At 40.8% G+C, this 15892-nt stretch overlaps 1 protein-coding gene across 5 annotated transcripts; it reads left to right on the plus strand.

The window, feature by feature from the left end:
• The first annotated feature begins 227 nt into the window (after positions 1–227).
• Positions 228–14654, plus strand: khk (ketohexokinase). 5 transcript variants are annotated; one of them, XM_037772282.1, is made up of 9 exons: positions 228–592; positions 5456–5614; positions 7042–7158; positions 9078–9212; positions 12287–12359; positions 12719–12865; positions 12965–13053; positions 13777–13934; positions 14341–14654. In XM_037772282.1, exons 2-9 carry the CDS (start codon positions 5514–5516, stop codon positions 14439–14441), a joined length of 921 nt encoding a protein of 306 aa, XP_037628210.1. In that variant the 5' UTR covers positions 228–592; positions 5456–5513; the 3' UTR covers positions 14442–14654. The 5 variants fall into 5 exon arrangements, with proteins under 5 accessions (XP_037628210.1, XP_037628218.1, XP_037628201.1 ...); XM_037772290.1 differs by lacking the exons at positions 228–592; positions 9078–9212 and adding an exon at positions 9373–9507 and having other exon boundaries at positions 5366–5614; XM_037772273.1 differs by lacking the exon at positions 228–592 and having other exon boundaries at positions 5372–5614.
• The last annotated feature ends 1238 nt before the right edge of the window (positions 14655–15892 follow it).

Consider the following 15892-nt stretch of genomic DNA (forward strand, 5'->3'; position numbering starts at 1 on the left):
TCAAGTCGTTTAAGGAAATCGTATTGACGCATGTGATTTCAATGTTCAAGTCCAGAACCACAGCAAGAGCTCGAGGGAGTGTGTCTCCCAGACGGCAACTCCGACATGACGTCACAGCTCACTCCGACCTGACGTCAGTTGCCCTTAGCAACCGTTGCTAGGCACCTGCAGCAGCTCTTGATCGTTTTCTCGGGAATCAGCTGGACATATTCCAGTCAGCCAGTTTTCAAATCAATAACCACAAATAAACTATCACAGTTACCATTCTAGCTACCTTTACTTTAGTAACAACACCATTGGTAAGGTTGCTTGTTTTGGGATTTTTTTAGGGAGTTTCTTCTTTTGGGGTTTTCTCTCGCAAGATCTGGCAACACCGCATGTGACACGAGCTCCAACTGCTCTTCTGCTCTGCTGTCCTGCTAGCTAGTTAGCTAACTAACTACTAACACCTCCTGCTTATGTTTAAAGCATTTTATAATCAGCTAAATTGGTAAAAGCTGCATCACGTTGCTTCAAGAGGACTTTGTGGGTGAAGCAACATCGTGTTTGTTGCTGGAGAATCCTCTCATCCTCAACCACTTCAACCTGGAAGGTATGTTTCACTTCAGCCAGCTCCCTCTGGTGTCTCCTGTATGTCTTTGTTGTGTTCAGTCATTGTTTGTGTGGACTATTGCTCTCTAAAGTCTGCTTGTGGCTGTCTCGGCCTCTGCTAATTATGCTAATTATGCTAACTTTGCTCTTGTGCTGCTGCAGTTGCTAACACTTCTTGTCCATTATTACATTATGATGCTTTCATGCTACTGATTGCTTTGTGACATTATTGGTTGTTTTTGGTGGTTTCCTATTGACCCAGACTCTCCAGCAGAGGGTTATATTGCATATTGACTGTAGGGATGTAAAGATTAGTGTTTACACATATAAACTGGAAAAACAAAGTTTGGAAACTTGTGTTTGGTCGATTATTTCTCTGTTGTTACAATGCTAATTGGCATTGTATTTTACATCGACTTCATAATTACCTGTAGACTGCTGAACTCCTGTCCTATTGTTAATGTTATCAACGCTACATAACCTTGGGTGTCTTGGATTGTAATACGCTGAAGTTAAGAATAGAGTGCTACAGGAATGAGTCCTAAAACCAAGGCCTATTGAAAGAGCCTGAGACACAGGCGGACACGAGTCTTGTGGTATGGGGTATAATACATGCGCAGTGTAACTAGAGCTGCTGTCATGCGTTGCTATTGGCTCAATTTCGGCGAGCGCAGACCAGATTTTACTGCGCATGTGTTGTACCCCAAAGATATGACGCGTTGAAGACGCGTGACCTCTCCTGTTTCCGCCCTCCTTGCCTAAAACCCGGAAATGAGTTCGCATTTTAGCACTTTCGGTTCCGTCGTCTGGAAGTCAATGGATTTTTGAATGGGTTTTTAGTTAGATGCCTAAAATAAAGTCTGTCGTTAACACAAGCTTAAGAGATTTTAATGTTTTATTCTACGATATAAAATCCGTCAGTAAATATCCCACTCGTCGATTTTGAAGCTTTATGTGTCTTAAAAAACAACCAACAAGTGGCTAAATATGACTACTAAAACGTCATCACGCCGACTTGTTCGCCTTTACAGCCTCGTTGTGTATACTTGCGCTCATGCCACCGTGGTGTAGTTCGTTTATAGCCTATCATTTGCTTTTTACTTCTAGCAATTGCATTTACACTTCAAAAATCGTGACCCCAAAACCGTGATAGGAACCGAATCGTGAATTCTGTGAACCATTCCACCCTTAGTTCAGATGGACGGGAAACATGCTAAAAGCTCTGCACTGTTTACCCAACTGGTTTACTCTAGTTGATGTTTTTGGGTGGACCGCAGAGTAGGGTTGCGCGATATATCGAATATAGTCGATGTATCGCGGCTTGTCCCACGCGTGGTATATAAAATGACTATATCGCGAACATCGAATACAAATTGTAATGTAATGTTTTGAAGCCACCCCGCCGGCACGAGACTCGCTTTGGCATTTCCTTCTCTCCCTCTCTCCTACGGCTCCCTCTCTCACACACACACACACACATCAAAGACTCCGCCCCCATCCAGACCTCTCTATCCTGGGTGAGTGTGTGCAGCGTTTTACCTGCATAGAGAGTTACGAGGCGGCATTTGCGGCATTACACCGTTGTGTTGGCGCTGTAACAAACAGCACAGTGAACCAGAAAAGCTGCTGCCAAAACTGCCGCAGAGGAAGAAACAAGCCGTCGGATCGCTGCACAGCGGTAGCAGCAGTGTTACCGCTGGTAACGTTTTCACCACCACAGCAAAAAAAAACACTAATGTAAACAAAACTCCTTTTCCCTCACGTTTATGTCGCCAGTTGCCGTTTATAAATGCCGTTGCAAGCGTCAGTCTGCGTTTGTGAAAGCTGCTCTGCTCGGTACAGTACAGTACTTGAGTAGCGTACGGTCCACCACTGCTAGAGCACAAAGTTGTTTACAACAGTAGAAGATCTAGTCTCTTAATTTTGCTTTTCAAAGTGCACCAGATTGATGCATTTAACTTTAAAATTTACAAAATGTAACTTGTGATTTCCCCCTTTTTGCATGCAAGATTAAGATTGTTCCAAAAGATACCACTAATGAATATAAACAAGAATGTCTTAATGCAGACATACAGTGTGCTGCAGTGACTACAAGAATCATCATACTGGTGTGATTGTATTTATCAAAGGGTTAAATTGAGCATTTATGAAGTGCTTAGAGTATATTTGAAAATATCGCGATATATATCGTGTATCGCGATATAGCCTAAAGATATCGCCATATCGCCCAGCCCTACCATACGTCATATTTAATTGACGTCGCTTCAAGTGACGCTTCAGAGGAAAGGACGTCTCATGTCTCTAAAAACATATTTCCTCTCTTCCTCTCTCCTCAAGTCTTTTCCTCGCCTCCTCCGCTTACATCTCCCGTGGGCGGGACTAAGACTCGAGGAGAGGAATCGAGCCGTATGAAATCGCAAATGGGAAAGGCCCTAGGATACTGGATTTATGGCCGGGACCAACACCTCCGTAATTTCGTTGTCACACCATTTCTTGTATTCTTGTTTTAATTGTTTTGATAATGCTCTATTTGTCGCAATACTATCACACTGTTGGTTTGTGATGCAGAGGGTAGTTTAGTTTATTTATTGACTACACTGAGGGCGTTTTATATTTTAATAATTGATTTATTTATTGTGTTGAGTTGAATATGCTACTTATTTTGTACCGTAATTACCTTGTGCCTTTTCTACCTTTTTTCCTTTCTTAAATTTGACTGTGTAAACTGCTCAGAATTCCAATGTACTTAGGTGCAAATGGCAAATAAAACTCTTGAATCTTGAATGGGTTTTCATATTACAAAAATACTTCTTTTAAAATGTCTTCAATTTTTGTTACTGTTTTCCCTTCTTTAGTCTTGAGTTCATTGGCCACCTTCCCCTCCTTACCTCCGACGCTGCTCCAAATTTTTTAAAGCCTGAAAACAGAGCCATGAGGAGGTGCAGAAGTTTAGTTTTCTTTCAGAACACTTGAATTACAATATGCTGAAAATTGTTATGGAAATGTTGCCCAATGATGCCAAAAACTTTGTGCCTACTAAATCTTTAATAAACAGTCACAACAAAACTCTATAGAACAGGGTAAATCATCAATTTCTTATCAAAAAGGTATTCTCAATAAAGCTAATAATGAGCTAAAACAAGACTACTAATGGTAATTACATATTTTTTATTTCACTACAGTAATTTCTATTAGAGGGGTCTTACCGCCGATGGACACTAGGTGTCAATGTGACTCCACGATAGATACAGCATTAAAATTGTATAAATACAGCTTGTGCATTTGGGGTCCTACAGACAGGAAAAATGGATCGACTTTCTTGAAAACACCTGTTGAAAAACTTTAGCAGGGTTGAGAGAGAAAGAGAGAGAGAGAGAGAGAGTTATAATTTCATTCATTTAACCAGGTTTAGACCATTGACATTAAAATCTTTTTTTCAAGAGCGACCTGGCCCAAGTACAATTATCTATAGATTTCACCTTGCCTTTAAATTAATTTAGAGTGAATAGCTCATTTTGCAGGCTATTCCATGCAGATGGTGCAGAAAACATAAAGGCCTTCTTTCCCAACTCAGTCCGAACTCTGGGAACAGTCGTAAGCATAGTGCCCTGAGACCTTAACCCATAATTGCCATGTTTTCTGGTTAGAAAGACAGATAAATAACAGGGGAGTCTACCCAGAATGGCCTTATAGATAAGAACATACCAATAGCTAATGCATTGACAGGGCAGGCCAATTTACTTTGGAGTACAATATACAGTGATGAGTGAGGGTTCTACAGTTTGTAACAAACCTTAAAGCACCATGATATACAGTATCCAACATATGGAGACAATGGACTGATGCATTTATGTTAAGCAGATCACCGTAGTCAAGAACAATCAATCAGGAACGTCGCTTCAACCAGTTTTCGTCTGACATCAAGAGAAAAACAAGACTTGTTTCTAAAATAAAAATCTAACTTCAATTTCAACTTTTTCACCAGACTCAAATATTTGTATGTGGAGACTGCCTCAATTTGTTGAACTTGAGTAGTAACAATACTCTGATTCAACTCCATCTTCCTAGAGTTAGAAAAGACCAGAAGTTTGTTTTTTTTCAGCATTCAGTACAAGCTTCAGTTGGTAAAGCTGAGCTTGGACTGTGTTAAAAGCATTTTGCAGATACTCAAAAGCTATACAGAGGGTAGCTGCACAACCATAAATAACAGTGTCATCTGCATAATAATAAATAATAACTTCAGTTTGTTTGAATTCATTTGCTGAAGTGGAAAAGATAACCTCAGTCCATGGGAAAGTCTCTTAGGAAGTCTATTCAAAACTCTCCTGCGGTGATTAAAGGCCAATTCTTGTGACACAGGAATGTCTCTTGCAGCACTCACCCATGTGATGGTTAACTATTAGCTGGCACACAGACAGGGGTGTCCCGTCCGTGCTACACATGTAAACATGTTCTAGTAGAAACCCAAATTACAAGTATGCACATGTATAATAGGTCCTCTTTAATTTACCTGTGGTCATGCACAAGCTTCACCTCAGGATGTAGACCCCCTCTCGTTTAACATTATCCCCTCAACCTAAAACACAAAAGTAGCTCACAAACAATGAAACAAGACTTCTGTAGGCCTATCAATAACTCTTGTCCAAACTCCAGCACAGCAAGTGGCAGTAATGCAGCTTAACTAAAAAGAAGAAGGTGTTGACAGGAAGTAGTACATGTATATCTGTTTAACTCTCTGCTTGCAGACAGTAATGAGCAGCTACTGTCTGTAAGGCTCTTATTTTGTCATCTCTGCTGACAGGAAGTGGCGTGTGTTGTTGTGAGTGGACTAGATATAATGAGATATTTGTGTGTCAAAGTCCAGACTGAAGCTGTGTGTGTGTCACAGACTGAACACATACAGTCAGTTTGTGTGGATCAACATGGAGGAACAGAGCAAGAGGAAGATTCTGTGTGTGGGTCTGGTGTGTCTCGACATCATCAACGTGGTTGACAAATACCCAGAGGAAGACACTGACAGCAGGTTAGCACACAGGCTAATGCTCATACTGACAGCAGGTTAGCATACAGGCTAATGCTCACACTGACAGCAGGTTAGCACACAGGCTAATGCTAGCACTGACAGCAGGTTAGCATACAGGCTAATGCTCATACTGACAGCAGGTTAGCATACAGGCTAATGCTCACACTGACAGCAGGTTAGCACACAGGCTAATGCTAGCACTGACAGCAGGTTAGCATACAGGCTAATGCTCATACTGACAGCAGGTTAGCACACAGGCTAATGCTAGCACTGACAGCAGGTCAAAGAGTATAGAAGCAAAGAGACGAAACTCCGGTGTTTTTTTGAGATTGCGAAAATATTCTACCTAACCATTTATTGACTGTTTAAAGCTTCAGTAGGCAGTATATTTTTGGCATCATTGGGCAAAAATCCCATAATAACCTTTCAGCATATTGTAATACAAGTGTTCTGAGAGAAAACTAGACTTCTGCTCCTCCTCATGGCTCTGTTTTCAGGCTTTAGAACATCTAGAGAGCGTTCCTATTGGCTGTGCTCCTGTCATGTGACCAGAACCTGACGTTCCTTCACCAGATTTCACGATAGCGACGGCGTCACAAACTTTCTCCTTTTACAGCTAAACCGTGCACTACAAGATGTTTCTGAAAACATTTGAGGTTAGAAATAGGCGTTACAGTAACAGTATATTGATTCATATTTGATCAGCGCTGCCTAGGTTGACCGTTTGGTCGGAGTTCGCAAGTGATTGACAGCCGGCTCTCATAGACGGCAGCTGGACAGCAGACCTCAGATCAGCTCTTACTGCTTGTTTTCCTCCGGTCTGTGAAATCTTGCAGATGCCGTTAGGAGCACGTAGGACACAGAGGAACATTATTTTTTTTCAGGTTACCTGTTTCATGTACTACTGTCACGATATAGCAACCGTTTTATAAAAATAACTTTTTTTAATCATATTTGCTCCAATCTCGCCTACTTCAGCTTTAAGTGTTAACTGACTGTTTAACTGTTTACTGACCATTTAACTGTTAGCTGACCATTTTCCTGTATCTGTTCTCCCTATTCTGCTGCAGAAAACAGAACTGTTCTGACTGCTATGTTCCTGTTCAGAGAGTTCTAAAGAACAATGTTTACATTTTATTCTGAAGGTGAATCTACAATGAATGTGAGAGTTCACGCTAATTGATTGCAATGATCATAAATGGAATATAAATTATTATAAAGGAACGACTTAATATCCCAGCACTTACCTCTGCAGATGAATGATCTTTGATGTTGATGCTCGATATTTACTTTAGGAATGAGGAAATGATACATGTCTTAAACACATTTTCATCTACAGTCTCCTCATCGTTCCACACAGATATCAGTTTTCGGTTCAGTGATATTGATCGTTGATGCAGTGATGTCATCACTCTCCTTGCCTGCAGGTGTTTGTCGCAGCGTTGGCAGCGAGGAGGAAACGCTTCAAACTCCTGCACGGTGCTCTCGCTGCTTGGAGCGTCCAGCGCCTTCATGGGCTCACTGTCTGCTGGACCTGTGGCCGAGTGAGTACTGGTCAATACATCCATCAATACATTAATCCATAGACTCAACAATACATCCATTAATATGTTCATCATCAATAACTGACAGAGGGTATAATGCACATTTTATTTTAATTAGTAAGAAGATGACATGTTATTTTAACCATTTTTAATTAATAATGTAAAGAGGAACTGAATTATTTAATTCTGAAACAAAATCTCATCGATTCTTGTTCATATAGCTTGTTTTATACATACACACTGTATATATACTATATATTTATACATATATGTTTACATATATAAACATTATTAAAAAAAATTATACAATACATATGTATATATTTATATGCATATATGAGTATATATAAACTTATATATTATATATTATTATTATATATATACATAATATATATTTATATATACACAGTACATATTGATGGTGTCACTTCAGATAGTCTAATTACAGGATCAATATCATCATAGTTCATATCCATGGAAACGGCTGAAGGTCTGAAGTTTCAGTGATCAAATTTAGTTTTATAATCTTCAGAAACTCCACAAGTTGTTGTTTCCTCATCTCCTTTCTCCCTCCTTGTTTCCTCGTCTCCTCTCTCTCTCTCTCTCTCTCTCTCCTTGTTTGCAAAATCTCATCTCTCTCGAGGCCTTTCCCATTTCCCAAATTTTACGGCTCGACTCCTCTCCTCGCGTTTCAGTCCCACCCACAGGAGATGCGAGCGGAGAAGGCGAGGAAGAGAGGAAATCGATTTTTAGAGACTTCTTTTCCTCTGAAGCACCACCCGTTTCTCATGACAGCAGCAGCTGATCACAGCTGGATCAGCTGTCAGTCGGCTTCAACAGCTGTTTATGTCTGAACTGATCTAATACTAATAAAGATACAGTTATTAGTGGCAGAGCAGAAGTGTTTTCTCTCTGTAGCCTGTTACCTGTTTAACAAACACCTGCACATGAATAACAGCTGTAGTCTGTATTTATACTGTGGACTGAGTCCTGCTTAGAGGACCAGGAACCATCTCTACTGGCACAATATCTTTATATCATTTATTTGTTATTAGCGTCTGTAGTTATTGATATTCTGACGCTACAAAATGTTTTCTTAGGCTAAATGTTTGAGGGAAAATTTAAATGATGTAACTCATATCAAACCTGACGCTCTGGAATTATCAGCCTCACATTTGACTAAATGGAAATTATGTAAAAGGTGTAAAAAACCGACCCACCTTCTCTCTCTGACTTTAATTGTATCCTTAATAATAAAAGTTAATGGGGGAAATAATAGATCATGAAAAGACAATCTTTTTAATAAATGAAGAAAGTTCTTTGGCGATATTTGGTGTGGCGTCCAATCAATAACTGATATCCAATAAGGGGGCGTGTCGGTCTGTAAAAAACTTCCGTGAAGGATACACAGTTGTATCCTCACTTATGCATCCACCTCTTCGCTCCTCGCTCCTTGATCCTCGCTCCTCGAGATGCATTTTAGGAATTGGGATGTCCTTCAAGATGGAGCGGGGAGATCATTTTCCGGGTCACAAGCCGGAGGATTGAGGAGCGAGGAGACAAAGAGGCGAAATAAGGGGAAATGAGATGCAGCTTCGCTCTCCTCGTTTCCTTGTCTCCTTTCTCTCTCCTTGTTTCCTCATCTCCTTTCTCTCTCCTAGTTTTCTCGTCTCCTCTCTCTCCTTGTTTCCTCCTCCTTTCTCTCTCATTGTTTCCTCCTCTTGTCTACTCTTTCTCTCCTTGTTTTCTCATCTCCTTCCCGTCTCCTTGTTTCCTCTTCTCCTTTGTCCATAGATATCCTCAGTGAGTAGGAACTTGATCAGTGTATGGGTCGGGGTTAAGACAGAAATGTTAAACAGTTTCCTGTCTGCAATAACTTTGGAGGACAGAGGAGACGTGAAACAGTTTCCTGTCTGTAGTTTTATTTTGGAGGATTTTCAGAAGTTCCATATCGATGTGTCTCTGGTGTCTGAGCACGCTCAGTGTGTCCTTCCAGCCTCTGTGGTCATCAGCAACATCCGCACAGGAAGCCGCACCATCCTGCACATGAACAGGTGTGAACAGGTGTGTGTGTTTCTCACTAACTGTATCTATTTCAGGAACATCATCATCGTCGTCACAGAGCAGCTCTGCACCCAGTTTTCTTTCAGTGTTTGTTTTTTGGAGGACAGAGTTGATATGAAGCAGTTTCATGTCACCTTCTCTGTCTGTCAGTTTCATCATGGCCGACTTCTCGCGGCGTGCGGTTGATGTCTCTGCGGTGGTTTGGCAGGTCGAAGGTCAAACTCCATCTGCGTGTTGTGTTGTTTGTCCGTCCAGCGGATCTCGAACCGTCGTTCTCTACGACACGTAAGACAACCTGACGACCGGTCGGCGGCACACAGCGTTCACTAAATACCTCTTAATCAATGTGACCTTGTTACCATAGAGACGGGCGTATCATCACTCCTTTAAATCAGATAGCAAGTCAATCGATCAGCAGGAGTTGATGATAAATATGCTGGTTGGTTCTATGTTCTTGTTGACCATTGAAAGTCACAAACTATTTTAATAAATGCTGTAAATGCTTCACAGGGCCGAAGATGAAATATAACTGTAAAAGGTGTTACTTCTCACTTTAAAGAGTGCTACAGGATTGAGTCCTAAAACCCGTAAACGAGTTAGCATGTTAGCACTTCCGGTTCCCTCGTCTGGAAGTCAATGGGTTTTTTTTAAATAGCTTTTCAGTTAGATGCCTGAAATAAGGTCTGTGGTTAACACAAGCTGAAGAGATTTTAATGCTTTGTTCTACAAAATAAAATACGCCAGTAAATACCCCACTCGTGAATTTTGAAGCCTTAAAGTGGTTGCTAACCAGTGGCCATACGAGACTACTAAACGTCATCACTCCGACTCGTCCTCCTTTACAGCCTCGTTGTATATACTTGCGACCGTGGTCTAGTTCGTTTATAGCCTAACGTTAGCTTTTTACTTCTGGCGATTGCATTTACACTTCAAAAATCATAAAAGTGGTGTTCATCTGTGGAGATTATCTTGCAAAACACAATTTATCATAAACGTTCATTTGCCACAGAGTTTATTTTCTGCAATAATCCAAAACCCAATAGAAAATCCCATTGGCTTTTTGTCGAGGTAACCAGGGCGATGCTAACTTCCTGATTGGCCTACAATATAAATGTGTCATCCCTGAGCACTGTATTGCTGTCTAATCAATTAGTAGCGAGACATCACCAACTACAAACTAATCTCATATTGATACATTTTACATCAAATAAATTGTAAATGTTAGAGCTATTTGTTTCCATCAGACTCAACGCTGCAGCAGTGAGTTTCTACTCATCTGTTAAAGTTGTAGCCTACGAAGTTCTGCATCGTTGACAAATACCAGAACTTTTGTTATTCTTTTTTTTCTTTTTTTTTTTACACATTATACGTGAACATTTAAACTTAACAAACACATCACCAGGAACCCAGAGTGAAGTAAAGACATTAGCGATTTGGGTGAGCTTCATTTGGATGTTCACTCTGCTAGGCAACGCCCCCTGTGAATCGGAAACTCCACCCGCCTGTTGTAAGCGCCACCCTTCTGGTGCTGCAGGCAGATGAGGTGTTTTGTGAACGCTGTTTGACCCACCTGAAGGAAGCATGGACACCCAATCCTGATCCTGATCCTGGTGTAATGACCCACTCACTGCAGAGACAGACTTTGAGGTCCTGAACCTGAATGGATCCACCAATCAGATTGAGCGGAGGTCAGCTGACCTTATTTATTTTTCATTTATTTTATTTGTTCGAGGGACAGGGCACATTAATGAACATCAGTAGAAAAATACAAAATGTAAACATGCAAGAGTTAGCAATAAGACTCATTATCAAGGATCACTGCAGATCTAAGAATTAAGGAGACTTCTTGGATTTTGCACATGTAAAAATGACTGCATCATCTGCATACATTTGAATATTGATGCTTTGACATGCATTAGGTAAGTCATTAATATATAGTGTTAGTACATTTTTTTTTTTTCATTTTTTTTTTTTTTTTATCTATAGTCTCTTTGCAAAGCTATACCTCCCACTGTATTGGACTCACAGAGATGAAACTGTTAGCCATCAGAAACATCTGACTCGGTCAGTCAGTAAAATGTTGGACTGTTCCTTTAAATGTGAGAGCGAGCTGCTTTCAGTTTGTCTTTTTAGTTTCGGTCAGTTTGAGTCTCTGCAGTGGTTGTGATGGTGGTTTAATTCATCGTCATTGATTCATTTAATATCTTTGATGTTTAAAATGCCCACATTCATGCTGACATATGAAATATGTTCAGTAATCAAACAGGTTTTAATTTGCCGCCTGTGAGGAGTTTCCTTCCAAAATGATCAAATCAAATTTATTAAATAAACCTGTACAAGTGTTTCAAAGATATTGTCAGTTACCAACTCTCACAGACACTTGAGAGGATTAAAATAAAAATAAAAGTCCTCTGTAGATAATGAAAGTGTATTTTTTCTGTTGATGACTTTGGAAGTGAACTCTTCACACGTAAAATCTGTAAATGTTTGAATGTTGATAAAATAACACTTCATTGTGTGTTCATAGTGACTGTTGGACTTTAGAGAGATGACTCATTTTAAAATGTTCAGTCTGAACGGATGATCAAACATATTTATACCAAAACATTCAGATCCATAAACATGACTCAAAGTTTAGTCCATGGCACGTCTGTCACATGACTGACATCTGTCGCACAACAAAGTAAATTCATTCCAAATTGTAAAATGTCTTCACCTCCATAAAGTCCTGACAGACACATGAATCAATCAAGTTAAAGTTGAAATCGTTTAAAAAGTTTTAATTCCTTAAATTGTTTTACTGATTGTTGAAGTTTTTGTGTACCGAAGAAACTCCTCCACGAAACACACTGAGTATGTCAAACGGGATGTTCAGATGTATTTAAATGTACATGTTAAAGGGCAATTCCATTGATTTTACACAAACCAGTTTACTGGTCCTAGTTAGTCTTCTGCCTGCGGAAAGACTTATGTGGCCTGATGTCACTGTGGCAGAAGTGTTTCTGGATTATCTTCCTGTTGATTCATTAGAACATAAACTCTGACCTCATTTGCTGTCCGTCAGGAACCTTCCTGATGTCACAGCGGAGGATTTCTCCAAAGTCGATCTCCGTCAGTTCAAGTGGATCCACTTGGAGGTGAGCAACGCTCCGAGTCTGAGAAAATGAAACGGCCAGACTAACCTGACTAACCAGAATAAACCAGACTAATCTGATTAAACCAGACTAACCTAACTAATCTGACTAAACCTGACTAACCAGACTAATATGATTAACCCAGACTAACCTAACTAATCAGACGAACCCAGACTAGCCCGATTTTGCCAGACTAATCGTATTTATCAGACTGAGTAATCTGATCAACCCAACAAATCTGAATAATATGACTAATTTATCTAGATTTAGCCAAGTAATCCGGCTAATCTGAAAAACTCCAACTAATCTATCAACTAATGTGACCAATTGGACGAAACCCAACAAACTAAAAATATTTGCAGGGCCGAAATGCTGAGGAGCAGGTGAAGATGATCCAACAGGTAGTGGTGTATAACAGCATGTTGCCACAGCAACAGAGAATCACCGTCTCCGTGGAGATAGAGAAGACCAGAGAGCCGCTGTATCAGCTGTTTCCTCACGGTGACGTGGTGCGAGTCTTTAAGAATACGTTATATTAAAGTAACCATGACAGGTTTCTGTCAGTCTGTCAGGTGTTCTTGTAACTTCACATGTTCTTGTCTCTTCAGGTGTTTGTCAGTAAAGACGTGGCTCGTCACTTTGGCTTCCTGTCAGCTGAAGCTGCTCTGAAAGGATTTTACAATCGGGTCAAACAGGGGTGAGTGGCGGTCAAAGGTCAGCAGTTAGAACAGGTGTAGTAAGAGAGGGGGAAGACAAAGGTTTGCAGTTAGAAAAGGGGGAGCGGGTCCTCTTCACGGAGTCCGTCATGTTGCTCCACCATGTTTCTACAGTAGCCCAGAACTTACAAACCAAACACTGGCTCTAGAGAGAGACTTTCACATTTTTACATTACCTGAAGGCCACCGTAGTTCTCCAACACGCTTTGAAACTTCAGTAATGTGAGCCGCAGTGTGCAAAACAGCCAGCCGGCGACTGGCTTCCGTTGCTCCTAAAGTAGTATTGTTATGGTAAGGATGATCTCTGATCGAAGCTCAAGGCATTACCGGGGTTTTGCAGTTGTCAGCTCACGTTACTTCTTGGAAAGGGAGAAGTGAGCAGAGGGGTACTCTGTTGGTTACAATCTGTGACCACACCACTAGATGTCCCCAAATCCAACACACTGTCCCTTGTAAATTGGTGTGTGCGTGTGTTAATGTTGGTGGGTGTGGGTGGGTGGTCTCTCTCTCTCTCTCTCTCTCTATCTCTCTCTTTCTTTATTTCTTTCTTTCTTACTGATCTCTCTCTTAGGGCTGTCTCTCTGACCTGTCTCTCCTTCTCTGACCTGCCTGTCTCTCTCTCTCTCAAGGCTTTCTATCTGACCTGTCTCTCCCTGTCTGACCTTCCTGTCTCTCTCTCTCTCTCTGACTTGTCTCTCTCTCAGGGCTGTCCTGGTATGTGCGTGGGCAGAAAAAGGAGCGGATGCTTTGGGTCCCGACGGTTTAGTCGTTCATTCAGACGCTTTTCCTCCTGAAACCCTCGTCGATACTCTCGGAGCCGGTGACACTTTCAACTCTGCCGTCATCTACACACTGTCCAAAGGTGAGATGTTACACTGTCCAACGGTGAGATGTTACACTGTCCAACGGTGAGATGTTACACTGTCCAACGGTGAGACATTACACTGTCCAACATGGTGATGAGGAGAGAGATTATTATTAATAATATGGACACCAAATATTATCAGTCTCTGGTTTAAAGGGCCACTGGCATGGCCTTTATTGTGAAAGAAAAACGAACCCCTTCACTTCCAGGTCAAAGTGGACAGATTTTGTTCTCAGTTTGGTCTCAGAATCTCTGCTGATGTGCTGACTGCTCTCAGATCAGATTCTGATCTTATAAATCTGATCCTGAAAGTTGTCAGATGTGGATCTGCAGACTGAACTCAGATCAGATTTGACTCTGTCCATATTTTACTTAAATAAATAAATACTTTTTCCAACCGTAGGTGGAAGTTTGCAGGACGCTTTGACCTTCGGCTGCAAAGTCGCTGGCAGGAAGTGTGGTTTCCACGGTTACGACGGCATCGCCGAAATGTGCGACGACTGAAGAGTTTCAAACAGTAATAATTAATGATAAGTAATACGAAACTGTGAACAAGCTGCTAATAAAATGATAGTGAAGTGTTAATTAACTGTGTGATGCAGTGAGTGTAAATGAAGTAACAACTTGTTAAAATGAGTTATTTTGCTGTATTTTTTTTTTACCTGATGAGAATAAAATCTGTCAAATTGATCAATAAATTACGTTATTGATCTGAAACCTGACGTTCATCGATTCATTCAATGATCAAAGAATCAGTGTTAATGTTGATCAAGTTTTTGTTTTAGTCTTATACGAGACATATATCCAGATATCCTTCGACCCTCAGGTGTCTGTGTACCTGTTGACACACACAGTGTCCATATGACTGCATTGATACAACAACAGTAGCAGATTGAGTGCTGATTGTGCCATGGGTTAGATCACCTGTCATCCAATCACAGACCCCCTTATGCACATCAGTTGTATGTAAATGCACCAATTCCTGCAAAAAACTGTATATTTACACATCACCATACCCTCACCGCCATAGCACCCGTCAGCATCTGGCCACGACAAGGTAGCACTGAGCAGGATGAAACTTTCATGAGCCGCTGCCTCTACAAACTCTGCGCCACACATTCTCTGAACACTCCAACTTAAGACAATATTTATTTTTCTTTGAATGTAGATGAGAGCACATGCAATAATAACAAAAAGGTGACTGCAATGCTTGTGAGCTACGTTGACCAAGAACAGAAGACTGTTGTGGTTGATCACTTAGGTTCTTACTTAAAAAACTTATTAAACTTTATTAGAATCGTCAGTTTCATATATGTAATTTGACCTCTGCAATTAACCCATCCTAAGCATTTTTGGAGCAGTAGGCTGCTGTGAAGTGCCCGGTGAGCATCTTGGGGTTCAGTGTCTCGCTGAAGGACACTTTGAAATGCAGACATCAGAAATGCTGGGGATCAAACCACCAACCTTTTGGTTAAAGGACGACCTGCTCAACCCACTGAGCTACAGCCACCCCTAAAAATCAGGAGAGAGCGTGAACACACTCCCCCACTAACAGAAATGATGTAGTCAAGATTCCCACATTTGGGGAATAAGCAGGGGTCAGCACAACAGGGTCTGATAGATAAGTCTAAAATGAACATCTGGAGGCTTTACCAGTGCTGGGGAGTCAAGCCAGTGCCCACAGAGAATGTTGCAGGCTCCATATCCAGGGACTTAAATCTCACAATTTTTACTTTATTCTCAGAAATTTGACACTATTCTCAGAATTCTAAAAACATTATTCTCTCTTTATTTTCTGAATTCTGACTTTATTGTTTTTTTTAGTGACAGATCTACCAACCAATCACGAGTGATTTTTCTTTTTAAAAGTGTTGGTTTCATCAGTGTTGGAGCGAGGGAGGTTATAGCCAGGTTAGAGCTGTCCACTTGTGATCTGATCACCGAGGACACATGTT

Source organism: Sebastes umbrosus, chromosome 1 (assembly GCF_015220745.1).
Source record: "Sebastes umbrosus isolate fSebUmb1 chromosome 1, fSebUmb1.pri, whole genome shotgun sequence".
NCBI lineage: Eukaryota > Metazoa > Chordata > Actinopteri > Perciformes > Sebastidae > Sebastes > Sebastes umbrosus.